This window comes from Aedes aegypti, chromosome 3 (assembly GCF_002204515.2).
Source record: "Aedes aegypti strain LVP_AGWG chromosome 3, AaegL5.0 Primary Assembly, whole genome shotgun sequence".
In the NCBI taxonomy this organism is placed as follows: Eukaryota; Metazoa; Arthropoda; class Insecta; order Diptera; family Culicidae; genus Aedes; species Aedes aegypti.
The window spans coordinates 382179034-382198437 of NC_035109.1; the positions used below are offsets into that span (position 1 = coordinate 382179034).

The 19404-nt window shown below is 41.5% G+C and overlaps 1 protein-coding gene and 1 long non-coding RNA gene across 3 annotated transcripts; one reads left to right on the forward strand and one right to left on the reverse strand.

The window, feature by feature from the left end:
- Positions 1-4117: 4117 nt before the first annotated feature.
- On the reverse strand, positions 4118-11653 carry LOC110679121. Its single transcript, XR_002502232.1, has 2 exons — positions 11488-11653; positions 4118-4247 (listed from the first exon to the last, which is right to left on the reverse strand). It is a non-coding gene; the product is annotated as an uncharacterized LOC110679121 (long non-coding RNA).
- Positions 11654-13580: 1927 nt separating this feature from the next.
- LOC5569745 (12 kDa FK506-binding protein) lies at positions 13581-19404 on the forward strand. 2 transcript variants are annotated; one of them, XM_001652919.2, is made up of 4 exons: positions 13581-13718; positions 13818-13883; positions 13997-14157; positions 17713-19404. In XM_001652919.2, the coding sequence occupies exons 2-4, from the start codon at positions 13847-13849 to the stop codon at positions 17839-17841; spliced, it is 327 nt and encodes a 108-aa protein (XP_001652969.1). In that variant the 5' UTR covers positions 13581-13718; positions 13818-13846; the 3' UTR covers positions 17842-19404. The 2 variants fall into 2 exon arrangements, with proteins under 2 accessions (XP_001652969.1, XP_011493402.1); XM_011495100.2 differs by having other exon boundaries at positions 13600-13718; positions 13821-13883.

Sequence of the window (19404 nt, forward strand, 5' to 3'; positions counted from 1 at the left end):
AGCGAATGTAACGTCATGATCGATTTCTCTCCATAAAGGTGACAAGATGCAAGTTTGTTGGCATGTTTCCATTTTAAAATACAAGATTGCTTCGCTAACTATGGATTACCTGCTATGCTCTTGTTCACAGTTGATCAGCAGAAGTTTACTCATTTTATTTTGTATGGGGAAAGGCATAAAACTTCGAATATCTTGTGAATGGAAGCTTTAATCGAAAAAATATTTGGTAGGCGTGATAGCCATCATCATCGCGCACAACCGGTACCAAATATTTTCTCGAAAACAGTTCCCAATTTTGAGACATAATTCGTTAGATGCATTTCGCCATACACATAATTTTCGGGTTATCTTTTAGCGATTTTTCGTGCGTAGACACTAGCGCATGTGCGTTACGGTGTGGCGAATAGCGAATCAGGGCATGCATGTAACCCATTCGCGATGACGAAGGCAATGGATCATTGAAGGTAGTTTTTGTCAGTGCTCACCGCATCAAAACAAAGGCGCCCCTGTATATGGGATTTTACATTGTGACAGCATTGCTGTTCTGTCAAACACACAAGGCTACGGTGGCGCTATCTATGCTTTCCATAGCAGTCGTTTTGGTTATTTTAATGATCCATTACCACAGTTGACCCTATTCGTGAAGCTCCGATTTCTTTACCTGAGGGGTCATGCACAAAATACGTCACGACCTTTTTACATAGGCATTTCTTCTTAGGTTCCTCGACGAAAAGCTACATGAATTCTTCGAGTAATTTCTCCAGATATTACTTATGGAATATTTCCCACAACTCTTCTAGGGATCAGTGTTGACCAGACTCATTTCCCCGAAATTCGAATTGTGAAGCCATGAACTGTTTTAACTGTGCGTTGTATTCCTGAGATGGAGGGCGAGGTGGTTGGGCTTGAGTGTTGCACATGGGATCCGACAGTTTCGATCTCGGTGGGCCGCAATTCAAGTTTCGGTGAAATGATTCGCACTCACTCACTCACTCATTTCATTTCACCGAAACTTGAATTGTGCCTCTCTGGGATCAAAATTGATCGATTTTGTGTGCAGTACTCAAGCTTAACCATCTGCTTTTCTATCTTAGGAGGATAGAGCATGGTTGTAGTAGTTCGTGGCTTCGTAGTTCGGAAAATGTTATTTTCGGGGAAAAGAGTCTGAACAACACTGCTAGGGATCAATCCAGAAATTCCTGTAAAGATTCCTTTACTACTTTTGAGTCATATTTCTCCAGAATCTGTTCCTGGGAATCCTTGAGCATTCTAACGCGACTACCACCAGTGATTTCCGCAGGGACTACTCTGAAAATTTCCCATGGGCCTACCTAGTATTTCCCCAAGAAGTTTTTCCATTGACTCTTCCACCTGTTTCTCCAGATGTTAGGGGTCATGCACAAATTACGTCACGCTCCATGGGGGGAGGGGGTCAAGCCAAGCGTGACAAGCCTTACAAAGTTTTCGGAGGACTCATACAAAAAACGTGACAAAGGGCGGGGGGGAGAGGGTCCAAAAACTTGAAATTTAGCGTGACATAATTTGTGTACCATCCCTGACAAAGCATTCGCGATGACGAAGGCAATTACCACAGTTGACCCTATGCGTGAAGCTCCGATTTCTTTACATGGCAAAGCATATGAAGACAATTTTTAAATGCTTCTAAAAAATTCAAAACTAAATTCAATTAAATTCTGTTAAGGGTTAGATTTACGATAAGCTATTGTTTCGCGCCCACCAAATCGGAACGCGCGTGTGGAACACGCAACGTGTGACTCGTTCCCGATATAACTGTCATAACGACATGTGTGGCGCTGCATTCTTACGATGTTTATGAACACAGCGAACTATTCAAATATAAGTCGCGACGCTTGGAGATTGAGAGAAAATGTATATAAAAAAATGTTTGTCCTTATTTTTGTTGGACCCATAATATAGAATCCGCAGAAAATTGAGGTAACAATATGAAAATAAAAATAATGTGTCTATAATGTGGCCCATTAATAGTCTATCAACATGTACTGAAAAGAATTTAAATAGCTATTGTAATTTATTTTATATAAGCATTTGAAATTTCACTTCCTATACCTTGCCGGGTTAAATTTTCGACGCTTCACGCATAGAGTAAACTTTTTCCAGATGACAGCACCGTACCAGGTCCGTCCCACTCGGGCTCAGATTAGGTACCACTTCTAGTACTGCATTTGGTCCCTCGGTAGTGCAAAAGGTACCCACGTTTGACAGATCGCAGTACACTTTGAACGGCATTCTAGATTACCTTATGAGCCATAAAATTTTGGGCAATTGCAAGGGACATGGGGGTCTTTAATTTGTCTTTGACCGTACCTTCGTTAAAGCGAATAGGAGGTCAATTTTCAAAACAAAAATTCAAAACATAATTTAATTAAATTCTGTTAAGTGTACGGGATTAGATTTAGGATAAGCTAGAGAATCCGCATGGCGTGATTCGCGGACTTAGTTAGTAGTGTGCGATCCTTGGACCACAGACAAACAGACGTAACACTTAGAACAAATCTCGATCAAAATCATAGTCACGAGGACATGTAATCCCAATGCTAGAATCAGTGTGTTTGGCCGACGGGCCAACAGATGGCGGAAATGTGTAAACGTCAAACGCAAACAAAAACGATGCGAGCGCTGCGGGTGGAGGATTGGGCACCTATCATATTTTTAAATTGACCGTTAAAAAGGTGGACGATGGACAACGATGAGAGCAGGTCCGTCACACTCGGGCTCAGATTGTGTACCACTTCTAGTACTGCATTTGGTCCCTCGGTAGTACAAAAGGTACCCAAGCTTGACAGATCGTAGTACACTTTTCACGGCATTCTAGATTACCTTATGAGCCATAAAATTTTGGGCAACTGCAAGGGACATGGAGGTCTTTAATTTGTCTTTGATGAGAGTGTGACGTCTGTTTGTCTGTGCTTTGAACGTGACGCTTGCTCCTGCGGGGCGGGCGAAGCGGTCAGCATAAATCGTGTAACGCGTGGAGTGCTGTGAAAAACTGTAAAATTTTTTACGATAAACCCAGTGCGCCGAAGGAAAAAGCAGCTTTGCAACCTTGTAAAAACGTTCTCTATTATCACTTACTCACATATTACCAATTGAAACTAAATACGCGCCAGGGTCGAAAATTTAATTTTCGATTTGGGAAGTGTAAAAGATTTCAGATATCCATTTGATATCTGGGTGTTTTATGCGGGGTTACTGTAAATGAAAATGACCTCAGAATGTGTGTGTATTTACTGCCATTCTTGAAATGGGTTGTTGCAATTTCAGTAGAGCTAACACCTTTCATCTTCTGGGCTAAAATTGTCTGCAGATATAAAGATATCGAAGGGTATGTATAAATACATGCATACAATTTTATTCCATAAAAGCACTGCCGGTCAGTGGGAGGTGGATTGTTTACTTTACTTCGGAGTTTTTCCAGGAGTTCCTTCGGTGTTCCTTTCAAAGTTCCTCCAGGAATTCTTCCAGACTTCCTCTGGAAAATCCTCAGGAGTTCTGCCGGGAGTTCCTCCAGCATTACTTTGTGCATACTCCCAAGAATTTCTTCGGAAGTATTCCAAGATTTACTTCGGAGTTACTCCAGGACTTCCTTCGGAGTTTCTCCATGTAACGTTCGCCGAGATCTCGGCAAAAAATTCGGATTGCCGAAATCTCGGTAAAATAAGTACCGAGATTCGGCGTCAAAATTTACCGAGTTCTCAGCTGTTGGGTTCTCGGTGAAAAATTTTACTGAGGTGAAATAATCTAAGTGTGTAGCCAATTCTAAAATTCTGACCAAATCCTTAAACAAGAAGGCTATCCTCTTCAAAAAATAAAAAAAAGTCATAGTTCAAAACGTGTTTTTTTGTATCAACTATTGTTTGGGGGGATTGGTAACGGAAGGGTTTAGGGATCGTTCAAATATTATGTAACGCACTAGGGGGAGGGAGGGGGTCCTCCGGAGTGTTACGGTCCATACAAAAATTTTAAATTTTCCATACAACACCTGTTACGTGGGGTAGGGAGGGGGTCTAAAACTGACAAATTTTGCGTTACGTAATATTTGAAATTTCCCTTACAGGTAATTTAATCAAGTACTTACCTGAATTTTCCATCAGTAAATTGATCATCACGTCATCGTCTTCATTGTCCATTAGGAAAGGAGAGAATGCTATTGCACTGTCAACTATTTCATCATACCAATCCATGATAGAAAAGTTCGACTTCAGAATCTGGAAAAATTAAAATATTGATCAAATTTAATGCTGTATAACTTTAAAATGAAGAGATTGCAAGACGGATTCGATCAAGGATTGTTTTGAATTGGAAATTTTCACAACATGCCAGGGAAATACTCTATTTTTGATTCAAAACAAAAGCTGGTACACTAAAGCTTTTTTTTACACGTTCCTTTTTCTTTTTTTACACGGGTTTCGGAATTTACACAGTTCATTTTTACATGGATTCAGAAATTTACACAGTTCATTTTTACACGGATTTTTTTTACACGTATCCCTCGTGTAAAAAAACCTCAGTGTATTTCCCAATGCATGATGACGTAATCAGACAATCGCTCTCTCTCTCTCTCCTTCGGAAACTGAAAACAATAGGTAGTCCATTTTACAAGACGTTTGTGGACAGCTGATAGCTAATTTTATGAATGAAATTTTGACAGAAGGCGGTGTCGTAACGTGTAAAAGTAGCATTAGTGTTGTGGTTTCGTAAAGTGGACTATGGTGCCAGTACCTGTCAAAGTTGACAGGTACTGGCACGGTTGTTTTCAACTTCTGGAGGAACTCCCGGCAGAACTCTTGAGGATTTTCCAAAGGAAGTCTGGAAGAATTCCTGGATGAACTTTTAAAGGGACACCGAAGGAATTCCTGGAAAAACTCAAGAATTATTCCTGGAGAAACTTCGAAAGAAGTCCAGAAGAAACTCCGAAGTAAATCTTGTAGGAATTCCGAAGAAATTCTTGGGGGTATGCTCAAAGTAACTCTGGAGGAACTCCCGGCAGAACTCTTGAGGATTTTCCAGAGGAAGTCCTGGAAAAACTCAAAAATTATTCCTGGAGAAACTCCGCAGTAAATCTTGGAATACTTCCGAAGAAATTTTTGGGGGTATGCACGAAGTAACTCTGGAGAAACTCCCGGCAGAACTATTGAGGATTTTCCAGAGGTAGTCTGGGAGAATTCCTGGAGGAACTTTTAAAGGAACACCGAAGGAATTCCTGGAAAAACTCAAAAATTATTCCTGGAGAAACTCTGAAGAAGTCCTGAAGAAACTCCGAAGTAAATCTTGAAGGAATTCCGAAGAAATTCTTGGGGTATGCTCGGAGTAACTCCCGGCAGAACTCTTGAGGATTTTCCAGAGGAAGTCTGGAAGAATTCCTGGAGGAACTTTTAAAGGAACACCAAAGGATTTCCTGGAAAAACTCCAAAATTATTCCTGGAGAAACTCCGAAAGAAGTCCAGAAGAAACTCCGAAGAAAATCTTGTAGGAATTCCGAAGAAATTCTTGGGGTATGCTCGAAGTAACTCTGGAGGAACTCCCGGCAGAACTCTTGAGGATTTTCCAGAGGAAGTCTGGAGGAATTCCTGGAGGAACTTTTAAAGAAACAACACCAAAGGAATTTCTGGAAAAACTCCGAAAGAAGTCCTGAAGAAACTCCGAAGTAAATCTTGAACGAATTCCGAAGAAATTCTTGGGGGTATGCTCGGAGTAACTCTGGAGGAACTCCCGGCAGATTTCTTGAGGATTTTCCAGAGGAAGTCTGAAAGAATTCCTGGAGGAAGTTTTGAAGAAACAACACCAAAGGAATTCCTGGAAAAAACTCAAAAATATTCCTGGAGAAACTCCGATGGAAGTCCTGGAGAAACTCCGAAGTAAATCTTGAAAGACTTCCGAAGAAATTCTTAGGGGTATGCTCGGAGTAACTCTGGAGGAACTCCCGGCAGAACTCTTGAGGATTTTTCAGAGGAAGTCTGGAGGAATTCCTGGAGGAACTTTTAAAGAAACAACACCAAAGGAATTTCTGGAAAAACTCCGAAAGAAGTCCTGAAGAAACTCCGAAGTAAATCTTGAACGAATTCCGAAGAAATTCTTGGGGGTATGCTCGGAGTAACTCTGGAGGAACTCCCGGCAGATTTCTTGAGGATTTTCCAGAGGAAGTCTGAAAGAATTCCTGGAGGAAGTTTTGAAGAAACAACACCAAAGGAATTCCTGGAAAAAAACTCAAAAATATTCCTGGAGAAACTCCGATGGAAGTCCTGGAGAAACTCCGAAGTAAATCTTGAAAGACTTCCGAAGAAATTCTTGGCGGTATGCTCGGAGTAACTCTGGAGGAACTTCCGGCAGAACTCTTGAGGATTTTCCAGAGGAAGTCTGGAAGAATTCCCGGAGGAACTTTTAAAGAAACAACACCAAAGGAATTCCTGGAAAAACTCCGAAAGAAGTCCTTAAGAAACTTCGAAGTAAATCTTGAAGGAATTCCGAAGAAATTCTTGGGGGTATGCTCGGAGTAACTCTGGAGGAATTCCCGGTATAACTCCTGAGGATTTTACAGAGGAAGTCTGGAAGAATTCCTGGAGGAACTTTTAAAGGAACACCAAAGGATTTCCTGGAAAAACTCAAAAATTATTCCTGGAGAAACTCCGAAAAAAGTCCTGAAGAAACTCCGAAGAAAATCTTGTAGGAATTCCGAAGATATTCTTGGGGGTATGCTCGGAGTAACTCTGGAGGAAGTCCCGGCAGAAATCTTGAGGATTTTCCAGAGGAAGTCTGGAGGAATTCCTGGAGGAACTTTTAAAGAAACAACACCAAAGGAATTTCTGGAAAAACTCCGAAAGAGGTCCTGAAGAAACTCCGAAGTAAATCTTGAACGAATTCCGAAGAAATTCTTGGGGGTATGCTCGGAGTAACTCTGGAGGAATTCCCGGCAGAACTCTTGAGGATTTTTCAGAAGAAGTCTGGAAGAATTCCTGGAGGAACTTTTAAAGGAACACCGAAGGAATTCCTGGAAAAACTCAAAATTTATTCCTGGAGAAACTCCGCAGTAAATCTTGGAATACTACCGAAGAAATTCTTGGGGGTATGCACGAAGTGACTCTGGAGAAACTCCCGGCAGAACTCTTGAGGATTTTCCAGAGGAAGTCTGGAAGAATTCCTGGAGGAACTTTTAAAGGAACACCAAAGGATTTCCTGGAAAAACTCCAAAATTATTCCTGGAGAAACTCCGAAAAAAGTCCTGAAGAAACTCCGAAGAAAATCTTGTAGGAATTCCGAAGATATTCTTGGGGGTATGCTCGGAGTAACTCTGGAGGAAGTCCCGGCAGAAATCTTGAGGATTTTCCAGAGGAAGTCTGGAGGAATTCCTGGAGGAACTTTTAAAGAAACAACACCAAAGGAATTTCTGGAAAAACTCCGAAAGAAGTCCTGAAGAAACTCCGAAGTAAATCTTGAACGAATTCCGAAGAAATTCTTGGGGGTATGCTCGGAGTAACTCTGGAGGAATTCCCGGCAGAACTATTGAGGATTTTCCAGAGGAAGTCTGGAAAAATTCCTGGAGGAACTTTTAAAGGAACAACGAAGGAATTCCTGGAAAAACTCCAAAATTATTGCTGGTGAAACTCCGAAGGAAGTCCTGGAGAAACTCCGAAGTAAATCTTGGAATACTTCCGAAGAAATTCTTAGGGGTATGCTCGGAGTAACTCTGGAGGAACTCCCGGCAGAACTCTTGAGGATTTTCCAGAGGAAGTCTGGAGGAATTCCTGGAGGAACTTTTAAAGAAACAACACCAAAGGAATTTCTGGAAAAACTCCGAAAGAAGTCCTGAAGAAACTCCGAAGTAAATCTTGAACGAATTCCGAAGAAATTCTTGGGGGTATGCTCGGAGTAACTCTGGAGGAACTCCCGGCAGATTTCTTGAGGATTTTCCAGAGGAAGTCTGAAAGAATTCCCGAAGGAACTTTTAAAGAAACAACACCAAAGGAATTCCTGGAAAAAACTCAAAAATATTCCTGGAGAAACTCCGATGGAAGTCCTGGAGAAACTCCGAAGTAAATCTTGAAAGACTTCCGAAGAAATTCTTGGCGGTATGCTCGGAGTAACTCTGGAGGAACTTCCGGCAGAACTCTTGAGGATTTTCCAGAGGAAGTCTGGAAGAATTCCCGAAGGAACTTTTAAAGAAACAACACCAAAGGAATTCCTGGAAAAACTCCGAAAGAAGTCCTTAAGAAACTTCGAAGTAAATCTTGAAGGAATTCCGAAGATATTCTTGGGGGTATGCTCGGAGTAACTCTGGAGGAAGTCCCGGCAGAAATCTTGAGGATTTTCCAGAGGAAGTCTGGAGGAATTCCTGGAGGAACTTTTAAAGAAACAACACCAAAGGAATTTCTGGAAAAACTCCGAAAGAGGTCCTGAAGAAACTCCGAAGTAAATCTTGAACGAATTCCGAAGAAATTCTTGGGGGTATGCTCGGAGTAACTCTGGAGGAATTCCCGGCAGAACTCTTGAGGATTTTTCAGAGGAAGTCTGGAAGAATTCCTGGAGGAACTTTTAAAGGAACACCGAAGGAATTCCTGGAAAAACTCAAAATTTATTCCTGGAGAAACTCCGCAGTAAATCTTGGAATACTACCGAAGAAATTCTTGGGGGTATGCACGAAGTGACTCTGGAGAAACTCCCGGCAGAACTCTTGAGGATTTTCCAGAGGAAGTCTGGAAGAATTCCTGGAGGAACTTTTAAAGGAACACCGAAGGATTTCCTGGAAAAACTCAAAAATTATTCCTGGAGAAACTCCGAAAAAAGTCCTGAAGAAACTCCGAAGAAAATCTTGTAGGAATTCCGAAGATATTCTTGGGGGTATGCTCGGAGTAACTCTGGAGGAAGTCCCGGCAGAAATATTGAGGATTTTCCAGAGGAAGTCTGGAGGAATTCCTGGAGGAACTTTTAAAGAAACAACACCAAAGGAATTTCTGGAAAAACTCCGAAAGAAGTCCTGAAGAAACTCCGAAGTAAATCTTGAACGAATTCCGAAGAAATTCTTGGGGGTATGCTCGGAGTAACTCTGGAGGAATTCCCGGCAGAACTATTGAGGATTTTCCAGAGGAAGTCTGGAAAAATTCCTGGAGGAACTTTTAAAGGAACAACGAAGGAATTCCTGGAAAAACTCCAAAATTATTGCTGGTGAAACTCCGAAGGAAGTCCTGGAGAAACTCCGAAGTAAATCTTGGAATACTTCCGAAGAAATTCTTAGGGGTATGCTCGGAGTAAAGACCCAAACGCAATGATAGCGGAACGGCAACGGAAAGCGGAACTGGTTCGCCAGCATGAACTATAACATGCTTGTCGACTCTGACTTGATTCACTTTCATTCGCTGACAGCTCAGTCAGGATGGTGTGATTCATGCTGGCGAAACGGTTCCGCTTTCCGTTGCCGTTCCGCTATCATTGCGTTTGGGCCTTAACTCTGGAGGAACTCCCGGCAGAACTCTTGAGGATTTTCCAGAGGAAGTCTGGAGGAATTCCTGGAGGAACTTTTAAAGAAACAACACCAAAGGAATTTCTGGAAAAACTCCGAAAGAAGTCCTGAAGAAACTCCGAAGTAAATCTTGAACGAATTCCGAAGAAATTCTTGGGGGTATGCTCGGAGTAACTCTGGAGGAACTCCCGGCAGATTTCTTGAGGATTTTCCAGAGGAAGTCTGAAAGAATTCCTGGAGGAAGTTTTGAAGAAACAACACCAAAGGAATTCCTGGAAAAAACTCAAAAATATTCCTGGAGAAACTCCGATGGAAGTCCTGGAGAAACTCCGAAGTAAATCTTGAAAGACTTCCGAAGAAATTCTTGGCGGTATGCTCGGAGTAACTCTGGAGGAACTTCCGGCAGAACTCTTGAGGATTTTCCAGAGGAAGTCTGGAAGAATTCCCGAAGGAACTTTTAAAGAAACAACACCAAAGGAATTCCTGGAAAAACTCCGAAAGAAGTCCTTAAGAAACTTCGAAGTAAATCTTGAAGGAATTCCGAAGAAATTCTTGGGGGTATGCTCGGAGTAACTCTGGAGGAATTCCCGGTATAACTCTTGAGGATTTTACAGAGGAAGTCTGGAAGAATTCCTGGAGGAACTTTTAAAGGAACACCAAAGGAATTCCTGGAAAAACTCAAAAATTATTCCTGGAGAAACTCCGAAGGAAGTCCTGGAGAAACTTCGAAGGAAGTCCTGGAGAAACTCCAAAGTAAATCTTGAAAGACTTCCGAAGAAATTCTTGGCGGTATGCTCGGAGTAACTCTGGAGGAACTTCCGGCAGAACTCTTGAGGATTTTCCAGAGGAAGTCTGGAAGAATTCCCGAAGGAACTTTTAAAGAAACAACACCAAAGGAATTCCTGGAAAAACTCCGAAAGAAGTCCTTAAGAAACTCCGAAGTAAATCTTGAATGAATTCCGTAGAAATTCTTGGGGGTATGCTCGGAGTAACTCTGTAGGAACTTCCAGCAGAACTCTTGAGGAATTTCCAGAGGAAGTCTGGAAGAATTCCTGCAGGAACTCCGAAATTGTCAGAGGGAAGAATTTCCAGAAGAACGACATTCCGTGGAGAAATACCTGGTTTAAAATCCCAAACACTCCTGGTGGAAATCTCCGAATAAATTCTCTGAATAAATCCCCGAAGGAATTTCTGGATAAAATGTCTGGAGGAATTTCATAATGAAATCGCCGAAGGAATTTCTAGACAAAATCCCCGAAAACATTCATGCTGCAAATCAATAGAAACATTCTCGGATGAATTCTCTGAATAATTCCGTAGAAATTCTTGGGGGTATGCTCGGAGTAACTCTGGAGGAACTCCCAGCAGGACTCTTGAGGAATTTCCAGAGGAAGTCTGGAAGAATTCCTGCAGGAACTCCGAAATTGTCAGAGGGAAGAATTTCCAGAAGAACGACATTCCGTGGAGAAATACCTTGTAGGAATTCCGAAGAAATTATTGGGGGTATGCTCGGAGTAACTCTGGAAGAATTCCCGGCAGAACTCTTGAGGATTTTCCAGAGGAAGTCTGGAAGAATTCCTACAGGAACTCCGAAATTGTCAGGGGGAAGAATTTCCAGAAGAACGACATTCCGTGGAGAAATACCTGGTGTAAAATCCCAAACACTCCTGTTGTTCTAGACAAAATCCCCGAAAACATTCATGCTGCAAATCCCTAGAAACATTCTTGGATGAATTCTCTGAAAAAAGCCCCGAAGCAATTTCCGGAAAAATGCCTGAAATTTCCGAAAGAATTCCTGTATAAATCCCCAGAAGAATTCCTGAAAAAAAAAACCCGGAGGGATTTCTAGAGGAAATTCCCGGAGGTATTCCTGGAGAAAATTCCCAACGGAAGAAAATCCACGGAAGGATTCCTGGTGGAAATGATTTTCTGGAGGAAATCCTGAGAATTCCTGGTGCAAATCGACGGAAGAAATTTCTTAAGAAACTACTTACCCGAAGGGATTCCTGGAGCAAATCCCTGGCGAAACTCTTGCAGCAAATCCCGGACGAATATTTGGAAGAGGAATTCCTTCTTATCACTTTTTTCACTTCGTAGGAAAAATAGATTCCACAAAGCAAAGCAAAGCACCACGCACCAACGGAAAACCTCGTAAGGAACTGTCATCGCGTGCGTGAAAAAAAAAACAAAAATATCTCTCTCCTTGTTTTTCTGTGTCAAATCAGATTTGGAACAGCTCAAATCTTGTTCCAAATCCGACCAAAAATGGACCAGGCAGTTAGCCTGTTCCAAAAAAATAGACCAGAAAACTGGTATAAAATAGAATTGGAACATAATTTGCAACACCGGTGCAAGCTCCAATTTTGAAAATGGTCCAAAAATTTGGAACCAACCGGTGATTTGGACCACCGGTGAAGTTGCCCTAAAAGCACTGCCGGGAGGTGGATTGTACCAACCCCCTGAAGAAAGCGCTAGTTCTTCAAGCCTACCACCATCTGTGTGGCGCTAGTGCTGGAGTAAACAAATTTAGGCTTTGCCCTCATCAAACCCCGCGCGGAAGCGACAAATGTATGAGAAAAACATTATACCACAGATAACAGATGCTTATGTTAGAACAAATTTTTTCTGAAAACCTGTGTAAATATTCAAATTGAAACTCTTTGCAATCACTAGCGCCACCACACAGCGAATTGCGTCAATCAGTGGTGAATACCAGTATCTTGAAATATTTCATATTCACCACTGACATCGTCATGGGAACTTAGCGATGACAGCGCCACCACGATTTTGCTGCTTGTGTTGCCATTCAAAATGACCGTTAATTGTCTTACACAGTTTTACAATCGGACTTCAACATCTGTTATCTGTGATTGTACCATGATAAGTCTACCACCAGTATAACATATGGGTTTGTTCACAAATTTCATAACGCTAAAGGGGGTGGGTGGGTGTCCTCTTGATGTTACAGCTCATACAAAAATTGTAGAATATTCATAGAAAAAGTCATGCTGGAAGAGGACCTGCAAGCACTTATGTTCGAACGAAGGGTGCTTAGGACGATCTTTGGCGGAGTGCAGGAGAACGGTGTGTGGAGGCGGAGAATGAACCACGCTAGGCTCTACGGCGAACCCAGTATCCTGAAGGTTGCGATAGCCGGAAGGTTGCGCTGGGCAGGGCATGTTGCAAGACTACCGGACAACAATCCTGCAAAGATGGTGTTCACGTCGAATCCGGTTGGCACAAGAAGGCGGGGAGCACAGCGAGCGAGGTGACTTGATCAGGTGCAACAAGATCTGGAGAACGTGGGCCAAAATCGAAGTTGGAGAGACACAGCCATGAACCAAGTAAATTGGCGTAACATCGTTAACGAGGTTTTTTCAAATTAATTGATGTAACACCAACTAAATAAATCAATAATCATAGAAAAAGTGTTACAAGAGGGTGGGTGGGCGTCAAAAATTGCCATTTTGGCGTTATGAAATATGTGAATAAACCCCATGTATAAATCACAACTGTTGTACATAATACAACAGCACGACAGCCGGAAGGTTAGAGCTGATTTATAGGGTAAAGCCTGGTATCCACATCCTAAGTAGAGCGGTCAAGTACAATTTGTTGCTAATTACCAAAGTAATTATGACAGCTGGTCTAGAATGAGCGATGTGTCACTTTTACTTGCGGAATAATGGACCAATGCACGAGTTCATTAATTTGACGTTTGAGCGGTGCCGAATTCACTGGTTTCCATGGTCACGTAAATAACACGGCAAACTCAAACGTCAAATATTGAACTCGTGCATCAATGGACCGAGCGGGACATTTTTCCGTACGGAATAGTGACAGCTCCATTTGATTTGTACGGCATGCATTACCAATGTTACGAAATCAGCACTACTTGTCAACTGGATACAGCTCAAGTAATTTGGACAGCTGAAGTATTTCTTGGCCATTACTTGTCCTATCCTTTTGCACAGTACTTACGAAGTGGATCCATAAATCAGCGCATTATTCCAGGTGGCGCATTATTCCGGGTGGCGATAATCGATCCAAACCCCCATTCAATTTGACGCGAATCGACGATCAAAGCAAACGCGCGTGTGAAAGCTTTCGTGTCATCGAAAAGCTTTCGCTCGCAACACTTCCCCGAACCGGACGACGAGCAGTGAGAAAGAAGTCTTCGTTCTTGAGAAACGATCCGGCATTTTACTTTTCTTCCAGCCTGCGAGTGAGTATTTTTGCTTCTTCTGTGGTGTAGCGTGACAATTTTCTTCGGTGTGAAAAAACGCCTAATTTCGGTGGTTGAATTTGTGTTTTTCGCTTCCAGCAGAGCCAATCCGCAATCAAATAATCAGAATGGGTGTTCAGGTCGTTACGCTAGCCGCCGGAGACGGTAAGTAGTTTTCCGTTCGGAGCAAGAAAATTATGAGCTCCTTCCGCTTTCGTTGAATGGCGTGTTTGTGGGAAAAAGTGATTTCAATTCGGTGTTTTTTTTTTCTCCGGCAGAGGCAACATACCCCAAGGCTGGCCAGGTCGCCGTCGTGCACTACACCGGAACGCTGGCCGATGGAAAAGTGTTCGATTCGTCCCGGACCCGTGGCAAGCCGTTCCGGTTCACCGTTGGCCGCGGAGAGGTCATTCGCGGATGGGATGAAGGTGTTGCCCAGGTGAGTGCTTGATAAATGGCTTCGGTCCAAGTGTCTTGATTAGGCTGTGTTCAGATTCAGAATGGGCATACGGTTCCACGGACCATTGACCTCTTTTCTCTCAACGAGGGGTGACGCAAAAATGATTTGCTGTCCTGATGATGGGGGATTGTGGGGTACAATGGGCATATGTTGGAGTTTTCCTTTACCTGAATGAATAAATTACAAAAATCACAAATATTTCAGGGCCGACTAGTTTTGTCATACAATAGTTTTCCTCCTTATCCATGAATCGTATCACCGACCAAAGGATATTTTCGGTCTCTAGAAGTAACAATCATACACACTAACATTCCTTCACCATCCCAACTGACTGTAAGGACTTGGCCGGCGCCGTTATTGATCAACAATATGAAGGCTTCTAGAATGTGCACTTCGGACAGTCCCATCCCTCATTTGGATCGAAGTGCAATTCTTACCTGGTCCGATCAATCAAGGAGTAGCAACTATTGGCATTTAATCAGTCTATGTCACACCCTGGACTTGTCCCATATCAACTGCAGCGATTGACAGTCGACTGCATGTCCCAGGCCCGATCCATTTAACCTTCCAGTCGTCGCGCGGTTTGCCACCGTCAGAACCACCACGCTGCTGTTGTGAACGAAAAGCGAGGTATTTTCAACAGTGTTGTACAAAATACAACAGCGCGACGACTGAAGTGTTAACAAGCCAATCGAGCGCTCTGTCACCATCATAGAAGATTGTGACATCATCCATGTTATGCTTTGTAGACTTTCTAAAAAAAAACTTCCTATTAGAAGTAATCTTTGGAATAGTTTCTGGATGTATCCTTAGAGAAAAAATTGAACATACTTGAAATCGTTCGAACGGAGCATGTGTCCAAGGTACACAGTATTGTGTATTGCAGGGCTATTACAACAGTCGCAAATTCTCGCGGATTTGTGGCGTGAGACGCGAAAATCGCGAGTGAATGAAAAACTGGCGCGAAAATCGCGGATTATGGTCAACGTTGGATTCCATCCAATCATGAGCCTAAATTTCAACTAGGTTTCCGCTACCAATAGTGGAAAACCTGAGAACAAAAAATCATGACAAATTAACGAAAGGCTCATCAAGAGTCCCATAGTTGATCTAAAAAGAAAAAATATGAAAAAAATGTACATTACACTGCCTGAGACACTATTGGTACTTATGTATCGAACAAAATATTTGATTTACACATAGATCTATTTTTTCCCTCGTATGGTGCATGCAAATCATCTCTAGGACTTTTCTTTCCTTAAATACATCCATTTGAAACATTGCTTTCATTAGTTGAACCACTAATCCAACACGACAGTAACTACTGTGGCAAAAAAAAATAAATCCTTGAGAAAACTTAATTTTTAATATGACATTTGGATGATGAGCTGAAATTTTGCATATCGACTAGACGGTTTTTAATCAAAAATATACGTTTTGACCTATTGTGAAAAGTTTAAACTACTGGTACTTTCACAACCATGGGTGCACATATTCTAGATTTGAATTTTTGAGTATTTTTTTTGTCGCGGATTGGTGCCTTCAGCCGCGGATCGAGTTTTGGAAGTCGCGATTTTCGCGGATAAGATTTTCAAATTTTTGCAACAGCCCTGGTATTGTGTTAGTGTTACACACTTCTATACTTCTAGCCCGTTTTTATCCACAGTTTTTTTTTACTCATTTTAATGTACTGATGTACCAAGGTTTTCACACATCCATGTGTGAACCCTTGATCCACTAGTACACAAAAATGAGTGAAAAACCTGTTGATGAAAAAGGGATGAAAATATAAAGATGTGTAACTTGAACACATGCTCCGTGTAAGCGATTTCAAAAGAGTAACAAATTTAATGTTTGATTGACATCTGATCTGGCTCAATGAATCGTTCGGACTGATAAGAGTTCATTGCGGTCTTACAGTTAAGTTTAATTTTTGCCATCATCCGTTCTTTCATTGCATTTTCAGAGCACAAGAGGCCTTTCCGTAGAATGAATGGGGCTCGATAAACTGCATGGAAGAGCCTTCGCTAACTGATCAGTTTTTTGACTGTTAATAACATACTAAAGCCCGCATGGATTTTAAGATTCTTGCACCAATCGATTGGGAATCTTTCTACGAATCGACTCCAATAATATTGATTTTCATGATTAGACTATTGAAAACTGGGTAAATGTCAAGGCATGTCTTATTTTCCATAGTAAAGCACATTTTTCTTGCTATTATAAGGTTTTGACATTTTGAAGTTTACATGTACCGTAATTTCGGGTGAAATTGATTATTTCATGGTTTTTTTCTTGTCTGTTTTCAATCATGTTGAAAATGCCAAACAACTGAATGCAGGAAAACAAGTACGACGGTCAGCCTCTTTGGCTTATTTGCCAAAATTTTCTAACAAACGTGTTGTTTGCCATTTATCTCCGTGGAAAACTAATAATCTAAAATTATAATTGATAAATAAACAAATTAATTAATCAATGAATAGTAACAGATGAAATGTCTCTGGTTGTAACTCTTTTGAATGCATTGTTGTGACCCTGAAAAGGGCTGTTTTGTTTGAAATTGTGCTACAAATTCAATTTAAGCGCGTTCTCCACGGATACGACGAGTCAGCTGGATGTCCTTCGGCAGGATGCTGACGCGCTTGGCGTGGATCGCGCACAGGGTGGTATTTTCAAACAAACCGATCAGTTAGGCCACTCGCTTCCTGCAGGACCATGCCAGCCGAGCCTTGGAATCGCAGATTTGTCTCTACATTTCCCCGGATACCACTACGAAGCAGAAGAAGTTCTTCATGGTGCGGAACATCTTCGATTATCAAAAGGAGATCATGCCAATCATCGTGACTTGCAACTTTAACATCGATTTGAGCAAAGAGGAGAACATGGAGTTAGCGGACTTCATGGAGAAGTAACTCAACCTCAAACTGGCTTCGGAACCCACTAAAGCAACCAGTCTTAGTGGATCATGCGTGGACCTAACGTTCAACCGGAATATTTGTTTGGGGAGCAAGAGTTACCGCTCATGCTTCTTCTTCCATCGACCGATTCTATCGGTGTTAACCGAACCAACCAAATAATAACACACCATGTCCATAATAGGTCAGAAATGACATGCACCAAATAGTATGAAAATTTATTGGATTTTTATCAGTAGAAATCTTTCGTGGCGATCTCAAGTCAGGAAATAGAAGAAGCTAACGTCAACTTGGCGGTTGTATTTCGGAAACAACCTCTTACTTTTTTAATAATTTCTGTCCCATTCCTTATGAAATTCATGAAAAGATTCAGTAACACGTATCGTAATATCATAAGTAATCCCCCAAAAACCATAGAAATATACCTAAAGAATTGCATGGACTGATTTTCTGATGAATCTTCATTAGAACTCGTATCTCTTGATTTATGTTTAGTTTCTTTTTATTTTCTTGAATCTGGATTGGTCTCTAAAGTTGCTAGTTTTAAGACACTCAGTCGCTATCATCCCAAGGTTTTGTCGGAGCAGATTCTCAATAATGCGACATTTTATGCTTTCAGATGTCTGTTGGACAACGTGCCAAGTTGGTCTGCTCGCCGGACTACGCTTACGGCAGCCGTGGCCACCCAGGAGTCATCCCACCAAATGCCACCCTCACCTTCGACGTTGAACTGTTGAGGGTTGAATAAGCGCTGGAATGAGACATGAAGCGCCCAACAATAGCCAATACAGCAATGAATAAATTAAACCGGCAACAAGAAACATCCAACCACGACGAACAACAACAAAACAGCTATAAAACCAACACAAACAGGAAACAAAGAAGCAATCCTAGAATCCGGGTCTGATTAGAAAAAAATCAGTCCTTTAAATGTAGTTATGCGCGATAGCTAACCAACAATCTCTATAATCAACGATCGATAATCAAATCGTATTGAAGAAAAACGAGGTCATTCGAGGTTTTGAGTTACACACTCTTTCAGGTTAGTCTACTATCTAAATAAGGCAAAACAAATTAGCAAATGGTGCATTTACATGTAGCAGTCTCTACTTTCAAGCTAATCTTTGTAGCCCCTCGAGAGAAGAACACAACTTTCCACATTAATCTGAAAACTGCACTAAAACTAACTGGCAGTGTCTCACTCTGCAGAATCAATTGAACCAGAACTCTTATACATTTTACACAAATACTAGTTGGTAGTCGGTAACATACACTTCTTGCTCCGGTAGCAATTTCCGAAAAAAAAAACTTCGGTAAGGAAAACTATTTAAAATTATTGTAAAAGCCAAAACATTCAATTAAACTATGGGCTGTTTCGTGCAGTCACCTATTAGCATTTAACTAACACGTGATTTCGATTACGATTTAACGTACATATAAGTTACATGAGAATATAATTTGCGAACTCCTGTACACTTGTACCTGTACACGTTTTAGGGTGTCACCATGTATCTCTTGCTCGCCACTGACTAGGGGATCCGGTATTTGGGCACTATCTACTACATGTCTGAGATCAGCCAAGCTCAATTCTTGATTCTCCACTCCTAGAATCGATGCCACGGTAACCCCATCCAGTGCTAAGGTCGTTGGGTCTGTTTCAGCATCATGTGCTCCGGTAGCTCCTGCACAGGTTTCCATCTTAAAATCTTCACCTATGAGGTCGACAGATCGGGTCGTGGTGAATTGAGCAGTTGCTTCCATTCGGCTAGATGTTATGATATTTCCGCTAGATGGTGGAGCTGTCAATCGGCTAGCAAATCTAGATTTAAATCTGTGCAGCGATTGAATGATATTTAGTATCGGATTCCGCGGAAAACCTTTTCTCAATTGATCAAAAGGGAGATTTTTTAATTCTGCGATACTGGATGAGGTATGTGGGTATGAAGATGTTGAACTGCGGACTCGAGCTGTATCGATAACATAACCGTTTTTTACCTGGAGAAGGATATTGAGAATTCAATAGACATCAACATAAATTACTCCGACACTGCACAGGGGTTCACAAGCTATATTCTCACGTAACAACAGTATATATGTTTAAAGGAACTGGCAGAATTCAAATCAACTTTAACAGCGGCATTTAAACGTTAGCAGGTTAAAACATCCCACAGAAGAATCCATGATCCACAAATTAACGATCCTCCGCATCAAAGCGTTACAAATTGACAAACAAATATGAAAGCAGACGAAAGTCTCATCAACATTCATACTCTATCTGATACCACAAATAAAACACATTAAGATGAACAAA